Raw genomic sequence first — 21,218 nt, forward strand, 5'->3', positions numbered from 1 at the left:
TGGGCCCGTGCTCAATAACCAACAACGATAATAATGACACTCAAAATTAAAGCTCTGCTTTCAAATTCACCAGCATCCCGCGAATCAAAACTTTCCGACCGATCGCCCGGAGAGTGTTTTTTGTTTTTTACCGCCAACGACCTCTCATGACCCCCGCCCCCCACAATGCACCAGGACGACGCGGAGGAGTGGCGGCAGTTCCAGGCCGATCTGCAGGTCGCGGTGGTGATCGCCAACGACATCAAGGAGGAGGCGGAGGAGGAGGTGGCGTCACTTAGACGCCGCCTACAGGAGGCGACCTCCGCCAGCCCTCTGCACGACGGAGCCAGGTGGGTGTCAGCGGCAGGGCCCGGCAGGGACGTGGCGCCGTTCCGGCACGATCCCGGCACCATCCCGGCACGATCCCGGCACGATCCCGGCACGATCCCGACGAGGTTCGAGCATCAAATAAATTGCCGCCGCGGGGTAACGGTTACCGCGCGTTCGACTTTCGCATCCAGATGTCGATTCCATCTCCCGGCGTGGCGCTCGAAACGATGACGGCGCAAGTCTCCCTCCTCTAACTTTGATCTCGCCTCGCCCGGGCGCGCCGCCGTTCAGGCCGGATGCTGAACGAGTGCCGTGGTTTTGCGCCGCCAGGCCGGAGGAGATGACGAGCGACGGGCACAACGGGACCGTCGGCGATGGTGCCACAGCCCCGGTGCCGGCACCGGCGACGCGGACACGGCCGAATCCCGCCACCACCAATCCTAAACCGGCGTCGAAGCCACGGGGGCCCCCAGGTGCCGCCGCGAGCCCACCCCCTCCCCCCACCACGCGGCATCACGCAGGTTCACTGCGGTCACTCGTTCACCGGCAGTCAGTCGCCCCCTCTCTTCTATCGCTCCTGGCATGGTTACAGTTCCCGTGAACTTCACTAATCGATTCCTCGAACCCATCGTGAATGCTGTCATCCACACAATGCACAAGCACCAGAGTGCAGGACAAATCAACGCACTCGCTCAACACTTACTCACACACACTCATCCGCTCCCCCACCCACCCACTCACAAACTCACTCGTTCACTTTGCTCAAGTCAAGAAAGACGACTGACTATTAGCTCTTACACCCTTCAATCGTGCTGTTTGTTGTGATCAGCAACTGTTATTTAAACATTTAAAACGACTGGGGGTGTGTTCGTGTGTGGTGCGTGTGTGGTGCGTGTGTGGTGCGCGTGGTGCGTGGTGTGCGTGGTGCGCGTGGTGCGTGCGGTGCGTGCGGTGCGTGGATGCGTGTGGTGCGTGCGGTACACGTCTAGGAAACCGCGATGAGGTTGACGGAGCGGCTAAAGGTGGGAGCCCCTCCCCAGCCCTGCCCGGCGCCGTCAAGACCCCCTCAGCCGCCACCCTCGCCCCGACACAGGTGGGCGCTCGGCGCTCGCGGGCGACCGCGTGTACCCTAGCAGGTGTCAAGAAGCAGGCTGTGTGTGCGCGAGGCGTGTACCCTAGCAGGTGTCAAGAAGCAGGCTGTGTGTGCGCGAGGCGTGTACCCTAGCAGGTGTCAAGAAGCAGGCTGTGTGTGCGCGAGGCGTGTACCCTAGCAGGTGTCAAGAAGCAGGCTGTGTGTGGTCGAGGCGTGTACCCTAGCAGGTGTCAAGAAGCAGGCTGTGTGTGTGCGAGGCGTGTACCCGCGGGGCGTGTCTGTGCGTATCCCAGCACGATTGCAAAGATGGACGCGAGGGGTTCCGTCGCTCCCGTGGCTAAACCGGCCAATCGCCTGCCAGGAAAACCATCGTGATGCAACGTGGCTGCCAATGTTGGGGAGAGAAATATAATAAACATTCCACCGTGTGTGGAGACGGGACGGGGGCCAGCAGCTCGTGTCCGACTACCGGGGGGTGCGTGCGGACGGGGCCGAGCGGACGACGGGACGGGTACCGCGATTGTTTTGCTAACGAGTGTCGCCCGTCCCCGTCCTGCAGCAGCGTCCCTCCCACAACGGCTCCTCCTGGTCTGCGCTGCCTCTCGAGGAGAGAAAACCGAGCGCTTCCGACCGTGAGTTCTCCTCCCGACGCGATGCAGCGCCACACGCGCCCCCTCGGTGCCCCCCGCACACGCAGCATTGTGCCTGACGGTTCTGAGACGCCGGTGCGACGCTTCTCTTCCGTCGACAGGCGCGGCCCAGGGCGGGGAGCGGAGTGACGGCTCCCCCCTCTCCCCCGGCGTCTCCCCCCCCGCGTCGCAGTGCGGCTCCCCGACGAGCTCCACGCCGTACGGCACCCCCAGGTACGGGGTGCTTTGGCGTGACACCGCCATCGCCGAGATCGCCGCGGCGTGACAATCACCGACACCCCGATCGCCGCGATCACCGCTCGGTTACCCAGCGACTCACGCCGCCGTGGGGGCGGCGTGGGTGGCTTGGTGAACGAGCGGTGATTAGTCGCCTGTCCCAGATCGATCGGTGCCGCCCCCCTCCCGCCCACCCTGCGGTGTGGCCGGTGCTTTGTAGCCGTCCCGTGGCCGTGTTGCTCGCTGACCTTTGCAGCCCCTCCACCCACCCCCCCACCCCCCCCCGCCCACCCCCAATAATCGCGCATCTATCAGCTGTGTTGCCTACACACGTGTGAGGGTGTGTGTGTTCGTCGGATGGAATGGTGGCAGCGTGGTTAGCGCACTGCGCTGCGCTACGGACCCGGGGAATTTGTTTTCTAGCCATGGCCGCACCGGCGGCGAACGTCCGAACCTGTCCAAGGCGCCTCCTTTAAGTCAATTCTGCCTCCAGTGAATACCCGGCAACCACACCGCCCGCTCTCGTGTCGCGCCAGCCTCAACCGGCGCTTGCTCCCGGCGGCAGCTGCTAACGGCGCGTGCGCTCCATCCGCAGGGATGAGCACGGCGACCCGCTGGCCGAGCTGGCGCGACTCTACGGGGGCTCCAAGCGGAACGCTCTGCTCAAGTGGTGCCAGAAGAGGACCCAGAACTACTCCGTGAGTGCCGCGCGACGACGACGCTCGCGTCGCTGCGCGGCGTCGGAGCACGATGGGGGGCCTGGGGGCCGGGGGGGGCTCGGTGGAGAGACACCGGAGCTGCGGGGGGGTGGGGGACGACGCCCGGATTGGAACCCGCGTCGCCCTTCGTGTCCCCTACCCCCTCGGCCACAGCTCCTCCACGCGACACGACCTGGGCCCCCTCCCCTCCCGACTCAACCCGCAGCCCTCCCACCCCTACACTAACCGTGCCCCCCCCGCACCCCCCTCCTCATCGATTGGCGGCGCTCATTACCGCCGCTGGAAAACCCAAAACAGGAGCGGCTCGATTGGCGCGACTTCGGCGCCCGTCGGGGGAAGTTTTCCCCTGAGCCGCGGGGACGCTCCACCGTGCCGATTAGCGAGAGAGTCGCCGGATTGCTCGTGGGGATTCGTGTTAGGGAAAAAAACCCCCACAACACCTCGTGCAGAGACGTCCGCGCTACAAACACCCACACACACACCCACACAACAACAACCGGCATTCGCCACTAAGTGGCGGTGACGTCACCACGACGCTTGTGCCAGGCCATGTGCACTTTGAGGTCACGTGAAGTGTCGAACGCCCGCTGACAGGAGGTCACGGGGCAGACCCAGGTACCACAGGTCGACTGACTAAGATGACTGGCTGATGCACCACCTGTCCCCCTACTGTGCCAATCTGCTGTGCTTTAGCCACCCGGCGCTCCGCTGGTTGTTGTGAGCGTCGCTCCTCCGCCCTCCGTTGTTGTTGGAGGGCGATTGCCTCCAACTGCCCAGTAGCGTCCGTCACGAGCCTCCTCCACAGAGGCCGATCTTGACACCGCTGGTACCAGTCATTGGCAAGTCCACTCAGCTCCACGTCCTCCTGTACCACATCACTCCATCTCTTCTCTAGCCCGTGCCGCGCCCGTTTAGCCCCCTCGATCTGGCCGAACAAAAGCTGTTTCGGCATGCGGTGGCTGGGCATGCGGGCTACATGACCCAGCCAACGCAGCCTTGCCTGCCGGAGGAACTCACCGATGGGACCTTGCCCAGATCTTTCAAAGATTTGTGAGCCTCTCACACAATTCAGCCTGGTTAAACCCAGGATGGATCGTAGGCAGGCTAGCCTAAATGTTTCTAACTGGCCAAGATGTTCCATTAGCGGGGTCCACGTTTCGCAAGCGTAGATAAGGGAGGGAATGACCGTGGCCGAGAAGACCTGAAGCTTAGTGCGGAGCGACAGACCAGGTAGTTTCCACATAGCGTTACGCAACCGATGAAAATATATTGCCGCTCGACTGATTCGGAGTGAGACCTCTGCTGTTAAACTGGAGCCGGCGAAACAATCCCCTACCTCCTCGCGGTGCCGGACGGGCAATTCTGTCGCGGACAGTGCTGTGGGGGGAGGGCCAATTCCGATTGGCTCCTCCCCTCATAGAGTCTGTGACCACCACAGGGGCTAAACGGGGGCTCTGAACGGGTGTGAGGGGCTGGTAACCCCTCCACCTTCAAAAATTTACCACTAAACCACGTCTAAAATATCTAACTAATGAGCTTGTGCCGGAGGCCCCGGGGGGACATGCGTCTATGACGTTTCCTGGCCAAACCCCAATTGGCGGAGCCAGGAGATTGAATCTCTACCCTCGGGGCTCCTCCAGAAACAACAAAAAGCCACTTCGTGTGGCCACGTGGAATGTTCGAACGCTCACACACACATCTACAACTGCCATTCGCCACTAAGTGACGGTGACGTGACCACGACGCTTGTGCCAGGCCACATCTACATCCACACATCCATACACATCCACACACACACAGATACACAGACACATACACACACACACATCTACACACACACACGGCAACACGCTGGCTAGTCTCTAGCAATTTAATGACGACGTCAACTTTGAGCGCTGCCACTGGCGCACGGCGCCCGCTAATCACTTACGCGGCGAGAGGGAGTGAGGGAGGGAGGGGCGGGAGGGGAGGAAGAGCCGTGGATGAGCGGGGAAGCGGCCACTCGGCGAGGAGCCTGTACCCGAATCCCCCCAAAGCTCTGCTGCCCACTATGTGTCAAGGTGTTATCTATGTGTCAAGGTGTTATCTATGTGTCAAGGTGTTATCGATGTGTCAAGGTGTTATCGATGTGTCAAGGTGTTATCTATGTGTCAAGGTGTTATCGATGTGTCAAGGTGTTATCGATTTGGCAAGGTGTTATCTATGTCTCAAGGTGTTATCGATGTGTCAAGGTGTTATCGATGTGTCAAGGTGTTATCGATGTGTCAAGGTGTTATCGATGTGTCAAGGTGTTATCGATGTGTCAAGGTGTTAACGAAGTGTCAAGGTGTTATCTATGTGTCAAGGTGTTATCGATGTGTCAAGGTGTTATCTATGTGTCAAGGTGTTATCGATGTGTCAAGGTGTTATCTATGTGTCAAGGTGTTATCGATGTGTCAAGGTGTTATCGATGTGTCAAGGTGTTATCGATGTGTCAAGGTGTTATCGATGTGTCAAGGTGTTATCGATGTGTCAAGGTGTTATCGATGTGTCAAGGTGTTATCGATGTGTCAAGGTGTTATCTATGTGTCAAGGTGTTATCGATGTGTGGGATGAATCCGGGTCACCTGGAGACACCCCACGCATGTCAGGAGGCAACGCTCGATCCCGTGCAGATGGAACGGGTGGAGTCTACATTTTGCCATAACCACTTTTAACTGGCGAGCCAGAGTACAGTTCCTCTTCGATGGCTTATGGGCAGGGAGTTTCACAACAACATCTGTGTGTGATCCACCAACCCCTTGCTGCTGCTGCTGCTGCTGCCTCTACAGTGCTGGGTCATAGGCTGCCACGTGCAGCAGCATAGCCACCACCCCCACTAGGCATTGATATAGCGATGACGTCGTGGTGTCGTAGCGGTGACGTAGCGGTGATGTAGCGGTGGCGTAGCGGTGATGTAGCGGTGGCGTAGCGGTGATGTAGTGGTGATGTAGCGGTGATGTAGTGGTGATGTAGTGGTGTCGTAGTGGTGATGTAGCGGTGATGTAGTGGTGACGTAGTGGTGTCGTCGCGGTGACGTAGCGGTGATGTAGTGGTGACGTAGTGGTGTCGTCGCGGTGACGTAGCGGTGATGTAGTGGTGTCGTCGCGGTGACGTAGTGGTGATGTAGTGGTGTCGTCGCGGTGACGTAGCGGTGACGTAGTGGTGTCGTCGCGGTGACGTAGCGGTAACGTAGTGGTGTCGTCGCGGTGACGTAGCGGTAACGTAGTGGTGTCGTCGCGGTGACGTAGCGGTGACGTAGTGGTGTCGTCGCGGTGACGTAGCGGTAACGTAGTGGTGTCGTCGCGGTGACGTAGTGGTGATGTAGTGGTGACGTAGCGGTGATGTAGCGGTGATGTAGCGATGATGTAGTGGTGATGTAACGGTGATGTAGCGGTGATGTAGTGGTGACGTAGTGGTGACGTAGCGGTGATGTAACAGTGATGTAGTGGTGACGTAGCGGTGATGTAGTGGTGATGTAGCGGTGACGTAGCGGTGGCGTAGCGGTGACGTAGCAATGATGCAGCGGTGACGTAGTGATGTCGTAGCGGTGACGTGCCTGTGACGTGCCGGTGATGTCGCGGTGACGTAGCGGTGACGTAGTGGTGATGTAGTGATGTAGTCGTGTTGTCACGGTGACGTAGCGGTGACGTAGCAGTGACGTGCCGGTGACGTGCCGGTGATGTCGCGGTGACGTAGCGGTGACGTAGTGGTGATGTAGTGATGTAGTCGTGTTGTCACGGTGACGTAGCGGTGACGTAGCGGTGACGTTGTGATGATGTAGTGGTGTCGTCACGGTGACGTGGCGGTGATGTCGCGGTGAGGCCCACGAGCCATTTTGGCCTTTCGGAGCATCGCCTTCTGTGAGCCGAGGGCAGCGCAGCAGTGGAATCTATCCACACAGGGCGTCTTCACCAGCCCGCACTGACCAGCTTGGTGACGTTTGGTCGAATAACCCCCACAGCGTGCTGCACAGCGTGCTGCACAGCGTGCTGCACAGCGTGCTGCACAGCGTGCTGCACAGCGTGCTGCACAGCGTGCTGCACAGCGTGCTGCACAGCGTGCTGCACAGCGCGGGCAGCGGATGAACAAAGCGGCTGCGCACGTGACGCAGCGTGCCGCCGTGCTGTTGCTGCTGCTGTTGAGAGGGGAACATTTGCGTGCTGGTTGAGTGACCCAGGTGGGCCGCAAAGCTAAGTAGTAGATGTTTACAATTTCCTCCATTGGCGATGAGCGCGTGGATCGATCCGCACGCGATGATCGCCGAGGCATCGCCAAGTACGATGTTTGTTACACGTCCGTCCGCGTGTGCGTGCGAGCGTACGGGGCCGCGCGCATCCATTTCACGGAGTTCGCCTTTCCCGTTTCGCGGGCTCCGTGTTTGGTGCGGGCTGCTAGACTCTCGAGGCCTACGCGTGCGGGGTCGAGGGGGTCACCGCTCGTTTAGCGCCGCGCGCGAGCGCTGATATCTCCGCCGCCACCGTGGCGGGCGCCGACCGTGCCGTCCCGGCTCCACCGTGGGGCGGCGAAGTCGCCGTGGTGATGGCGGCCGCGGTGATGGCGGTCGTGGTCACGGTGGTGGTGTCGGTGGTGATGGTAGTGGTGGGCGCTGGTGGTGGTTGGTGGCAGTGGTGACAGTGGTGGTAATCGTGGCGGCAGTGGGGGAGGGGGGGGGGTGAGCATGGTGGTGGCAAAGGTGGTGGTAGTGGTGGCAATGTTGTTGCTGGTAGTTGTTGTGGTTATGGGTGGTGGTGGTTGTATTTATTTATTTATTCCCTTTCAATCTCCTCCACTTTGTCTCTTTCCACGCCTTCATTTGTTCTGCTCCATCGACCTACACGAAAATGGCATATTGACATTTTCCTCAACAGTTTAGCCACGACACATCAAAGTGGAGGGGGGGGGGTTAGGGCATCGACCCTGGCACGGTGGGGGGAGGGGCAGATGGCCGGGAGCCTGGGGTGGGGGTTGGGGGGGTGTCGTGGTAGCGGGTCGTGGCGAGCGGTACAGCCGCCAACATTCACGGGACACGGCCGCCACCGTCCTGACGACGATCGTCGCGGCCCCATCGCTCACGGAGCCCCCCGGGGGGGCGACCCCGGCCCCCCCCCCCACCCCCCCAACGAACGATGAGGCCCGCACGATCCTCCCGGCGGCGTCTCCGACATTTGCTGGGTCAGAGGTCATGCCGTGGCTGGGTGGCGGACGAGGAGGTGGGGGGGGGGGATAATGCGGGACGGCGATGAAATGAAAGGGGGATGATGGAGATCGAGGTGGCGGAGAGTAAATGGATGAAGCGGAGGTTGATGATGAGAGAGGGGGGGGGGGAGGTTGGGAGGATGAGAGGGTGGGATGGTGGAGATTGACGAGTGATGAGGGTGCGGGGAAGGAAAGGGTGGAGGATGGGGAGCGATGGAGGGTGGGAGGGGGGGGGATGCGATGGAGGAGAGTGGTGGGTTACCGTGGCGAGGCTTCATTATCCTCGGTCGAGGGGGCGATTTTGTTTCCGTGAGCCGCGCAAGGCGAGGGGATCTTTTGGGTTTCACGCCGATCCGGGAGGGCGCCGCCGTGCCGCGTCGCCGCCTCCGCCCCTTCCCGCCCACCACCATCGGCGGCGCTCGGTCGCCCGGACGCCAGCGCCGACCAGGGCCGCCAGGCACGACACCCAGGGCGTGATTCCAGCCGGCACAATCCGGCAACGCTGCTGCTGGGGCGGTTCTTTTGGCACCACAGCCACATCCGTCTCTCGCCTGATTCTGTCAGGCGAGGCTGTGCGTGGTGGTGTGCGTGGCGTGCGTGAGTAGCGCGTGGTGCTCACCACACGCCCTTACGGATGGCACCTGAACTCGGCTTCCCGTGCTCAAGATAAACTCGCTTCAGTTAGGGCACAAAACACGAACGTGTGTGTGTGTGACGTCAAATCACGTGACCCGTGTGTGTGACGCCAGCAGGTCTCACTCTGTCACCGTGTCCGCTCGCCCCCCCCCCCCCCCCCCCCCGTACAGAACGTAGACATCACGAATTTCAGCAGCAGCTGGGCGGACGGGCTGGCGCTGTGTGCTCTCGTGCACTCCTTCCTGCCGGCGCACATCCCCTACGCGGAGCTGAGCAGCGCCAGCAAGGTGCCGCTCTCCCTCTCGGTCCGGCCACACCATCTCCCCGCCCCCCCCCCGTCTCACGCCCACGTGCCCCATCTCGTCTCCTGTCTCGTTCCATCTCCTCCTGGCCTGCGCTTTCACTTCTCTCTCATTCCCGTGTGTCTCCGTACAACGCCTCCCGCCCCCCTCCTGTCCTGTCCCTGCCTCATCTCCTCATGCCCCATTGTGCCCTGACCCAATCCTCTCTCTCCTCCTCTCCTGTCCCAATCTCTCCCGTCTCATCCCATCTCACCCTCGTGGGAGATGGGGCTCCTAGTACAGGTGGGACCCTGCTTCCATGTCTTCCCACCCCCCACCACCCCTCCCCCCCTGGACTTCTCACCCGGTTGGTTTTGTCCATCGCATCTGCCTTACTTGCAGTGGTGCCCAGGTGTGACTCGGAGATTCCAACACAAAGCCGGGGCGGGTGGGGGGGGGATGAGGCTAGAGGGTGACTGGGCCTCCCCTAGGTCGGCTCTTTTTGTGCGGCTCTACGAGGGTGGGGGGGGGGGGATCCCTGTGCGTGGCCTCAAAGTGCATTTAACCCCGGCGTGACCTCCGCGGTGAGGTTATCGGCATTTATTTGTGATCGCCGGCTGTTATTGTTGTTGATTGTGTCCATTTGTGTGTGCATGATTGTGCGTGCCAGTGTGTGCGATTGCACGCGTGGTTGCCTGTGTACTTGTGTGTTGGTATGTGAGTGTGTACGTGTCCGTGCGTGCAGCTCGCTAACAGCACCTTCTCTCATCGTCAACACAGGCGGCCACATGAAGGATGTGCTGCCTGTGTGCTGCCTGTGTGCTGCCTGTGTGTAGTTGTGTGTGTCTATATGATGGCGCGTTAGCCGGTCATCTCAGTCAGTCAAGCCATGGCACCTGAGTCTCTCCCGTGACCTGCCTGCGGGCGTTCGACACGTCACGTGGCCTTAAAGTGCACCTGGCCTGGCACAGGCGCCGTGGTGACGTCACTGCCACTTCGTGACGAATGGCGGTTGTTGTTGTCCCTGATTATCTATGTGCAATTGTGTGCATCTTGATTACGTGCAGGTTATTATATCTGTGTGTCCGCTTGTGATTGCGTCTGTCTGTCAGTGATTGCAGTGGTATCTATCTGTTGTGATTGAGTACAGGAGAGTGTATTATGTGCGTCTGTACACGTGATTGTGTACTGTGATTGTGTACTGTGATTGTGTGTGTATAAATGTAAGTGCCTGTGTGTGTATGAATGTGTGTGATAGCGCGCTGCACTATGAACCCGGTGATCCGAGTTCGCTCATGGCCAACACCGGTAACGATTATTTGAACCGGTCCTGGGCCCTCCCCGAGGTCGACTCAGCCTCGACTGAGTAACTGATGTGGCGTGCATACATCGGCAGCAGAAAAACAATTGCGGCCGGGCGTGGTGCTGGCCACCCACCCCCTCGTTTATTGTGTGCCGTGCCGGCCTTCATCGGTGCTCGCTAATACCACTTGCACCAAAAGTATGTCAAGGCTATAGGGCGCATGTTTGTCTTTGTGTTTCGACTGCTCGGCTCGTTCCAGCGGCCTCGTGCCGTCGTTGTGCGATTGAGCAGAGCGGCAGATTGCCGTGCCGTGCACCGGAATCCATAAACACCGGCCAGCAGCAGCCGCCGCCACCACCACCACCACCATCGTTACCGCTGTTATCATCGTCGTTATCATCATCATCGTCATCATCGTTGTCACCGTCATCGTCCCCACGTCGAGAAGCGACCCTCGCCATCTCCATCACTATCCAGCGGCATCGTTGATGTGAACTGCAGATCGGATTCGACCTTCTGGGTCTCGTCAAGCTCGTTGGACACGTGGTGCTGGGTCACCGAGATGGTCTGGAAGGCCGTGTTCGGGCGCTCCACAGTGAAGCAGAGAGCGCTCGCGGGCGACGCAGAGCGCGCTCGCGGGCGAGGAGTTGACGCTCGTCCACCGTTTTCTCTCTCCGACAGAAGCGGAACTTCACGCTGGCATTCGAGGCAGCCGAGAGCCTTGGCGTCCTGACGACCCTGGTGAGCGTGGCGTGACCACCCCCCCCCCCCTCTCTCACCACGTCCGTGCGGTTGACTCGCTGCGGCCGCGATGCGAGGATCCCAACGTGTGCCCAGATGATGCGTTCGAGGTTCTGCTCAGCGCTTCATTTCTCACCGAACATTTTTCGGCATCGGTGCTCGAGACCCATCGCTCGGTCGAGCGGAGGTGGGGGAAGGTGGGGGGGGGGGGGGACACTACGGCGACGATACCCGCGGAGGGGTTAGCGTCGCCGTAGTTTGGTTATTGACGTTCGAAAACAGCCGATCACCGCACCGGACAGTGTCTGGGTTCGATACCCGCGAAGGAGTCAGTGGCGTGTGGACGCACGGCCGACGGCGTTGTCTCCCCTACGACCGGGACTCGCTCACCCCCCCGCCACCACACCCCCCCCCTACCACGGCCCATTGTCCTAGGCGATCACGCTGTGTGGTGTTTGGCTTCCTTCAACACGGCTGTGGTGCTGTGCATCACTCTCTGCCGCTCTCTCCCTTGCACACTGTCGCTCTCGCTTCCTCGCACTCTCTCGCTATCTCACTTTCTCTACTCATTGCTGCACCATGGTTCGGGTAGAGCGCAGAGGCTTCAGTCTGTGAGCCACGAAGCACGCAGCCTCCTCCCTCCTCCTCTCTCGCCCACCACCACACCGGGAATTCCCATCTGTCTCCCGCCAGCCTGTGGGAAGGCCGGTGTGGAACTCCGGCCACACCCTGGCAGAGACGAGGCATCTGGAAACGCCGAGGCTGCTTGGGCAAGCAGCAGCATCACTCCCTCGACCACCTTCTCCCTGTCAATCACTCTCTCGCTCTCTCTCTCGCTCTCTCCCACGCTCTCTCTCGCTCTCTCTCGCTCTCTCTCACTCTCTCTCGCTCTCTCTCGCTCTCTCTCTCGCTCTCTCTCGCTCTCTCTCGCTCTCTCTCTCGCTCTCTCTCGCTCTCTCTCGCTCTCTCTCTCTCGCTCTCTCGCTCTCTCTCGCTCTCTCCCACGCTCTCCCACGCTCTGTCTAGCTCTCTCGTTATCCTCACCACCGCCGCGCTCCCTGGTGATCGCCGGCGCCCAGTAACGGTTGCCGCAGCAGATAAGTCGCGGCACCCACCACCGCCGCTTCCTGCAGCTGAGCGGCGGTGGTTCGGTCGCCGCGTCCGATAAGCCCGGCCCATCCCTTGGCCGCCGCCACCGCCGGCCTCGATAAACAAACTCACCACCGGACAAATGGCGATCGTTACTCGTTTGGTGAGGACCTCGACGGAGTCGTAAATCTTCACCGTCGCTCCGCCGCCCACCGCGCGTCATCCACTGCTGGATGAAGGCCCCAGCGACTTGATCGTGGCTTTTGTTTGTTTAATTTGTCAGGATTTGTTTGGGGATGTTGGAGAATTTGGATGACGGTGGCCCCAAAGTCGGGAGAGATTCCAGCATGAGAGAAAGAAAAACTGTCAATTCCATTTGTGTTAAATATTCACACTCGCGTATTCAGCTTCGCCTCTGTCAAATGGACATGGAACTCCACCACTGACGATGGGGATGATGATGGCCATTGACCCATGGCTCACTTGAGGAGGGAGAAACTATGACTGGGGTCTTTGAAGCTGTGTGTGTGTGTGCATCCTCCATGTGTGTGGGATGTGTGTCTTGTGTATGTGTGAGTGGGACATGTGTGTCTTGACGCGAGTCCACCCCGGGTTTTGCAGGACGCTAATGATCTGGTGCACTCGGACCGGCCCGACTGGCAGAGCATCATGGGATACGTGACGTCCATCTACAAGAACTTTGAGACGTGAGGCAGCGCCGACCCCGTGGCCCGGAGCCGACCTGGACTCCTCACTCGGATGACCAAACCTAACCTCACTTTGGTGACCTGTTTTATCCAGGTCTCGTAAAATGTTGACGAACTGCATGCTTTGTCACCTTGGTGACCACCCCCACCTCAGCTCCGGTGGCCACCTTCACCTCTGCTCACTTCCTCACTCGGGTCACCTCACCGAGGTGACCCCGGGTAGCCGCGCTTGCGGGCGGCTGGCTTTGGGAGGGGGGTACCGGCGAGTTGTGGACGCCGTGGGTCTCCCACTAGCACCCCCTCCGCCGACTCATCCCCTTCTCTGGGAACCCTGACTATCCCTTGGCGTCCCCAACCTGGCGGAGGTCAAGAGGTCGCGTGGCAAGGGCTGGCACGGCGAGTCTCCGTACGAGAGGCTCAATCTGCCGGTGACCCCCCTCCCCCTGCCCCCCCCTCCACCACGATTGAGAGACGGGGTCGTTCGGGGTCGGCGCAGGTGTGACACAGCACACCTGGTGGGGGGCGGGTAGTGGGGGTGGTGGGGGTGCTGCTGCTGCTACATTGGGACGGGAGCGGAGGCTGTGGCTACACACGGCTCGAGTTGGGGTGGAGGTGCGTTATTGGCCACGTGTGCAATGCGGGACGGAGCGTCGTGGACCCCCCCTGGGGTGTTCGAACCGATGGGATTTACAGCCTCCCTCGCGCGCTCCACTCCACAGCGGAGAGACAGCAAACGATAAATACCGAACAGATTATGTAAAGTTTACTAAATATATATATACATGGGTGTGTGTGTGTGGGAGAGAGGGGGGGAGCGGGGAATGGTGGCGCCGCGATTACCGCACTGCGCCACGAAGCGCGGTGACCCCAGTTAAAATCCTGACCCTGGCTCACGTAAGTGGTGGGTGATATCTAAAGCAGTTCTGGGCCATCGCTAGGTCGACTCAGCCTTAAATGTGTGTCTTGTGTGGTGTGTAAATATCAGCACTGGGGAGACAAAGGCGGGCGGGCGTGGTGCTGGTCGCACACCGTCTCCTCCTGTGCCACTCCAGCCTCAATAGGAGCTCGCAAACAGCACTTTCCCCAACAGTCTGAACGGCTGCACGGCCGATCTTAGAGAGAGAGAGAGAGGACGCTTATACATATGGGCAGGGGGCGATGTGGTGATGAGATGGAAGTCGGACACGGCCAAACAACACTTCCCAGCTCTTCTCTAGTAGCTACACACGGATACACACAGCCACACGCGGATAGACACGGCTACACACAGCTACACACGGATACACACGGACACACACGGATACACACAACTACACACGGCTAAACACGGACACACACGGATACACACAACTACACACGGCAACACACGGACACACACGGATACACACAACTACACACGGAAACACACGGCAAAACACAGCCACACACGGCAACACACAGCCACACACGGATACACACGGCAACACACAGCCACACACGGATACACACAACTACACACGGCTACACACAGCCACACACGGACACACACGGATACACACAACTACACACGGAAACACACGGCAAAACACAGCCACACACGGCAACACACAGCCACACACGGATACACACGGCAACACACAGCCACACACGGATACACACAACTACACACGGCTACACACAGCCACACATGGACACACACGGATACACACAACTGCACACGGCTAAACACGGACACACACGGATACACACAACTACACACGGCTAAACACGGACACACACGGATACACACAACTACACACGGCTAAACACGGACACACACGGATACACACAACTACACACGGCTAAACACGGACACACACGGATACACACAACTACACACGGCTACACACAGCCACACACAACCACACACGGATACACACAACTACACACGGCTACACACAGCCGCACACGGATACACACAACTACACACGGCTACACACAGCCACACACGGATACACACAACTACACACGGCAACACACAGCCGGTGGACCTCAGCTGTGTGTGCCCCGTACTGTGAGGCACAATCCTAGTGAGGAAAGCCTCGTAGAGGCCAGTCCCATTTCCGTAGAGAGTGCGGCTTCGCTCGGGAGCAAGCTGCAGAATTTCGGAGGAAATCAACCCCCCAGCACCACACAGTTAGAGGGGGTACACCGGGAAAAGCGCCGCACAGATGTATTCAAGAATCTCACGCTGTACTGCTGCGGTCAAGGATGCTCGAGTGACATTCCAAGGTGTGTCACTACATTGACGTCAACGACGGAGCTCCCGTGACCGCAGCTCGAGTGCCACTTCGTGGTTCAGGAAACTTGGAGACTGGGACTCCGCGGCAGGAAGCGCATCCTGGGTGTGTGGGCAGCCACGCAACAAAACGCCTCCTCCTCAGCATCGTCGCTCCCCTCTCCTGCCTTTCACATCCCTGCACTTGGAAGACAGCTGGTGTAGCCGTAGTCAGCAGCATCAGAAACAACACCAGGCCGACACGGGCTCCATCTCCCTCGTGAGTTGGAAATTATTGACACGAGCCGCGCAGGAGTGAGATTGTGGCCATGCGACCCACACTGTGGACCAGATAGTAAACTCATACAGACTCGTAGGGACACATAGAGGCACATAGCGATGCATAGAGACAGATATATTTAGTCACGTTCATGTCGAGGCGATCGTGGCCATGCGGCCCACATTATGGGCCAGATAGTAAAGGCACTGTGGTCTGCGCTCCTTCAACGGAGGAGGAGGAATATCGAAACCACACGAACGCTCTCCTGAAGCCCTCTGCTCGTAGCGAGCCGACCTCGACATTGTGTATTTAGTTCCTGGACAAACTGCTGCTGCTGCTGCTACTGCTGCCATCTAGGCCAGAACAGATGGGGTAGCTGCGAGAGAAGAGTCACGTGGGGTCGCGTGCCTTGGGGTCGCGTCTCTCTTGGGTCGGGACCCTGCAATGATGCCACTGCTAACGCCACGCGCGTTCATTAAAAATAATTTCTTTACAGCGCGAGATCGCGTTTCTCTTGTTCGACGCGGATTTAAACAGAATGCATGTGTCGCCCTCGCGTCACCGTTTCCAGCTACCGCATGCCCAAGCAGCTGTTTGGCCGGATAGAGAGAGCTTAACGGTAGTGGCACGGGCTAGAGCGGAAATGTACTGATGTGTGAGTGGGTGGGTGAGTGGCACGGGCTAGAGAGGTGATGGACTGATGTGTGAGTGGGTGGGTGAGTGGCACGGGCTAGAGAGGAGATGGACTGATGTGTGAGTGAATGAGTGGCACGGGCTAGAGAGGACTGATGTGTGAGTGAGTGAGTGGGTTAGTGGCACGGGCTAGAGAGGTGATGGACTGATGTGTGAGTGAGTGGGTGGGTGAGTGGGTGGGTGAGTGGCACGGGCTAGAGAGGTGATGGACTGATGTTTGAGTGAGTGAGTGAGTGGGTGAGTGGCACGGGCTAGAGAGGTGATGGACTGATGTGTGAGTGGGTGAGTGAGTGGCACGGGCTAGAGAGGAGATGGACTGATGTGTGAGTGGGTGAGTGAGTGGCACGGGCTAGAGAGGTGATGGACTGATGTGTGAGTGGGTGGGTGAGTGGCACGGGCTAGAGAGGAGATGGACTGATGTTTGAGTGAGTGAGTGAGTGGGTGAGTGGCACGGGCTAGAGAGGTGATGTACTGATGTGTGAGTGAGTGGGTGAGTGGCACGGGCTAGAGAGGAGATGGACTGATGTGTGAGTGGGTGAGTGAGTGGCACGGGCTAGAGAGGTGATGTACTGATGTGTGAGTGAGTGGGTGAGTGGCACGGGCTAGAGAGGAGATGGACTGATGTGTGAGTGGGTGAGTGAGTGGCACGGGCTAGAGAGGAGATGGACTGATGTGTGAGTGAGTGGCACGGGCTAGAGAGGTGATGGACTGATGTGTGAGTGAGTGAGTGGGTGGGTGAGTGGCACGGGCTAGAGAGGTGATGGACTGATGTGTGAGTGGGTGGGTGAGTGGCACGGGCTAGAGAGGTGATGGGCTGATGTGTGAGTGAGTGGCACGGGCTAGAGAGGTGATGGACTGATGTGTGAGTGAGTGAGTGGGTGAGTGGCACGGGCTAGAGAGGTGATGGACTGATGTGTGAGTAGGTGAGTGGCACGGGCTAGAGAGGTGATGGACTGATGTGTGAGTGAGTGGGTGAGTGGCACGGGCTAGAGAGGTGATGGACTGATGTGTGAGTGAGTGGGTGGCACGGGCTAGAGAGGTGATGGACTGATGTGTGAGTGAGTGAGTGGGTGGGTGGCACGGGCTAGAGAGGAGATGGACTGATGTATGAGTGAGTGGCACGGGCTAGAGAGGAGATGGACTGATGAGTGAGTGAGTGGGTGAGTGGCACGGGCTATAGAGGAGATGGACTGATGAGTGAGTGAGTGGGTGAGTGGCACGGGCTAGAGGTGATGGACTGATGTGTGAGTGAGTGGGTGAGTGGCACGGGCTAGAGAGGAGATGGACTGATGTGTGAGTGAGTGAGTGAGATGGGTGAGTGGCACGGGCTAGAGAGGAGGTGGACTGATGTTTGAGTGAGTGGCACGGGCTAGAGAGGACTGATGTGTGAGTGAGTGAGTGGGTGAGTGGCACGGGCTAGAGAGGAGATGGACTGATGAGTGAGTGAGTGGGTGAGTGGCACGGGCTAGAGAGGTGATGGACTGATGTATGAGTGAGTGACACGGGCTAGAGAGGTGATGTACTGATGTGTGAGTGAGTGGGTGAGTGGCACGGGCTAGAGAGAAGATGGACTGATGAGTGAGTGAGTGGGTGGGTGAGTGGCACGGGCTAGAGAGGAGATGGACTGATGAGTGAGTGAGTGGGTGAGTGGCACGGGCTAGAGAGGAGATGGACTGATGAGTGAGTGAGTGGGTGAGTGGCACGGGCTAGAGAGGTGATGGACTGATGTGTGAGTGAGTGAGTGGGTGAGTGGCACGGGCTAGAGAGGAGATGGACTGATGTGTGAGTGGGTGAGTGGCACGGGCTAGAGAGGAGATGGACTGATGTGTAAGTGAGTGGGTGAGTGGGTGAGTGGCACGGGCTAGAGAGGAGATGGACTGATGTGTGAGTGAGTGGGTGAGTGACACGGGCTAGAGAGGACTGATGTGTAAGTGAGTGGGTGAGTGGGTGAGTGGCACGGGCTAGAGAGGAGATGGACTGATGTGTGAGTGAGTGGGTGGGTGGCACGGGCTAGAGAGGAGGTGGAGCTTATGCGGTACAGGAGGATGTGGAGGTGAGCGGAGCTTGTCGAGGACCCAGCGGCAGTGACCTCTCCCCTCGACTTTCGTTGTTCGGGACGTGGGCCACGCTGGTGCGGTCCAGCGTCCGCTGCCCATCCCGAGTTGCCCCGAGCAGGCGCTGCTGCTGCTGCTGCTCCTGCTGTTGGGCAACACTTGCACTTTGAACGCTGCTACCGGAGTTCAGATTTTCCCGGGCACGGCTAACATCAGTGGCGATCGGTTTGGCTGACTTTGAGGCAGACAACTGTCTCTTGACCGTAAAGAAGCTCTCGGCCTTGTCCCGCCCACGAGCTCCGAAGGACCGGATGTGTGGCCGTCCTTGTCATTCAGAGTCGCCGACTCAAAAAAGCAGTTGGCGAGATGTGGGGCCGTTCCGACAGCGGGCAGCGGTGGACACGGCTGGATGCCGGCTGCGTCCTCGCTCGGACTCTTCCGTGCGTCACGGCCATCAACGTGCCCAGCTCGTTGACTTGCAGCTCTAAACGACAACGTGGGCACACGTTCAGTTCTTTCGAGCTGGTGGTCTGGATAAGGTCAAGAGCTATGGGGCGTTCACCTCCCGATTAGCACGGTGCTGCAATACAGCACACCTGTGTGTGTGTGTGGTTATATCTGCTTGTCCCCGGTCTGCGTAGATGTCTCTATTGTGAGGAGGTATTCTCGTCACGTACGGATTTACAAACACGTGCCTGGAGGTGAAGGAAATGTCATTGCAAGGAATGTTATCAGAAGCGGTTCCGCGACTTCTCATTCCGCGGGGCGTTGTCCAACGCGGGTGACGCAATGCCGAGGCTTTTACTGCCGGAGCTCCGCGTGGGCTCGACTGGAATTCAATTGGGCAAAACGACAAAGTAACAATTCAAGCAAGGAATTCGTGACCACGTCAGAGCGAGTTTAAGTACCGCTGTGATCTCGGGACCCAAACATTCGTGAATTTATGCTTTTGACTGGCAGTATAAACACACAAAGACAAATATCACCCTTATAGCCCTTAACAGGCTGTTGGGGCAAGTGCTGTTCGCGAGTATCCACGAAAGCCGCTCCGGTGCACAAAGGGGGTGAGCGGTCAACATGACGCCCGACCGCCTTTGTCTCCTCAACGTTGATATTTAACACACTACACCAGGTACTCATTAAAGGGAGACCTAGGACTTGTGGGAATCGAGCTCGGTTCGCTGTGCCCGTTGCGCAGTGCGCCAACCACGACACTGCCGCTCGCCACCGCCATAAACGCGCAGCGCGCGCGACTTTAACCCTGGGGAGCGGTGGCGCAGCGGTTGGCGCTGCGCTACGAACCCGGCGATCCGAGATCGAGTCCCGCTCATGCTTAATAACCGGTGACCAACATCTGGACCGGTCGTGGGTCCTCCTCTCGGACGACTCGACATTCAGAGAGTGCCTTGTGCGTGAACATCGTGTGCGTGAACATCGTGTGTGTGAACATCGTATGTGTACACATCGTGTGCGTGAACATCGTGTGCGTGAACATCGTATGTGTACACATCGTGTGTGTGAACATCGTGTGCGTGAACATCGTGTGCGTACACATCGGGGGTGTGAACATCGTGTGTGTGAACATCGTGCGTGTGAACATCGTATGTGTGAACATCGTGTGTGTGAACATCGTGTGTGTGAACATCGTGTGTGAACATCGTGTGCGTGAACATCGTGTGCGTGAACATCGTGTGCGTGAACATCGTGTGCGTACACATCGTGTGTGTGAACATCGTGTGTGTACACATCGTGTGCGTGAACATCGTGTGCGTGAACATCGTGTGCGTGAACATCGGCGCTGGGGAGACAAAGGCGTCCGCGCGTGGTGCTGGTCATCCTGGGTGTGTAGGCCGTGCCCGCTTTCTTATGCGCCCAGCTAGCAAAGCACTTGCCCCAACAGTCTGGTTGCTAGAACGTTGTAAATAGTTGCGTATATGACTGCAACCTGCTGATGCTCCAATGAAAATGTCACCTGGATCCCCACGCCCTTGGGGATGGAACATTTACGTTTACAAGTTTCAGAGACGTGGAGCAAACGCCGCGAAACGCGCAAAGCACGAAGAGACGCACGCGGAGAGACAGACGGAGCAGCGCGTGGGTCAGAGGTGGCGCGCGGATTGAATCCCCAACCCAAGATGTGAGAGGCAAAGTTTTACCAGCGGGCCTTGGGCAAGACGCGTCGTTAGGAGGGAGGAGAGACGCAGCTGTCTTAGACGAATAACGGAGCGGCGGGCCGGGGATGGAACGCGTCCGAGATTCCGTCCACCGCGGAGGAGATGGAAGATCGTGAGAGACGGCTTGGGTAGTCCTTCATCCAGCAGTGAATTCGCAGAGCAGTGTCCTTCGGCATTGGTCACGTCCCACATTGTCCTATGTGATACGATAACTCACCCTCTGTTTGCCCGTAAAGATAATACGACGGTGGGGTTACACGCGTGTGCCCACGTGTGTGCCCACGTGTGTTCACGTGCATGGCATTGCATGTTCACATACGTGCACCTTTCCACGTCATGTTTTGACCCTCGCACACAATCATCAATAACACTGTGGCCTCACAGTTAATGATTTATTGTAGGTGACGTTTCGGGCAATCGCCTTTATTCATAGCACATACGAGCTAAGCAGCTCGGTTACAAAGTGGACCAATGCTCAAAACCGTCGCAATTTACCACATTGCAGTTACATAGAGTTACATCGAGATCCAAAAGAGTTCCATAAACATCCATAGAGCTACATAGAGATCCATAGCGTTACATAAAGATCCATTTAGTTACATTGAGATCCATAGAGTTACACAGAGAGCCATGGAGTTGCATAGAGATCCATAGAGTTACATCGTGATCAATAGAGTTACATCGAAATCCCAAAGAGTTACATAGAGATCCATAGAGTTACATAAAGATTCATAGAGTTACATAGAGAGCCATAGAGCTACATAGAGATCCATAGAGTTATATAGAGACCCATAGAGTTACATAGAGAACCCTAGAGTTA

General features: G+C 58.3%; 1 protein-coding gene across 4 annotated transcripts in view; it reads left to right on the forward strand.

The window, feature by feature from the left end:
• Positions 1 to 15,970, forward strand: part of LOC116939257 (uncharacterized) — a 72,270-nt gene extending 56,300 nt beyond the window's left edge. For 3 of the 4 annotated variants that reach the window (XM_032947445.2, XM_032947444.2, XM_032947447.2), the window contains 9 exons: positions 175 to 329; positions 640 to 782; positions 1,299 to 1,402; positions 1,962 to 2,034; positions 2,154 to 2,265; positions 2,864 to 2,966; positions 9,011 to 9,127; positions 11,106 to 11,165; positions 12,876 to 15,970. In XM_032947445.2, coding sequence (XP_032803336.1) covers positions 175 to 329; positions 640 to 782; positions 1,299 to 1,402; positions 1,962 to 2,034; positions 2,154 to 2,265; positions 2,864 to 2,966; positions 9,011 to 9,127; positions 11,106 to 11,165; positions 12,876 to 12,965 — 957 coding nt within the window. In that variant the 3' untranslated portion in view covers positions 12,966 to 15,970. The remainder of the gene's footprint in view (positions 1 to 174; positions 330 to 639; positions 783 to 1,298; positions 1,403 to 1,961; positions 2,035 to 2,153; positions 2,266 to 2,863; positions 2,967 to 9,010; positions 9,128 to 11,105; positions 11,166 to 12,875) is intronic. The other variant, XM_032947446.2, reaches the window with a different exon arrangement.
• Positions 15,971 to 21,218: the final 5,248 nt, after the last annotated feature.

This window comes from Petromyzon marinus, chromosome 5 (assembly GCF_048934315.1).
Source record: "Petromyzon marinus isolate PM22_M1 ecotype Great Lakes invasive population chromosome 5, UKy_Petmar_22M1.pri1.0, whole genome shotgun sequence".
NCBI classification, from domain to species: Eukaryota; Metazoa; Chordata; class Hyperoartia; order Petromyzontiformes; family Petromyzontidae; genus Petromyzon; species Petromyzon marinus.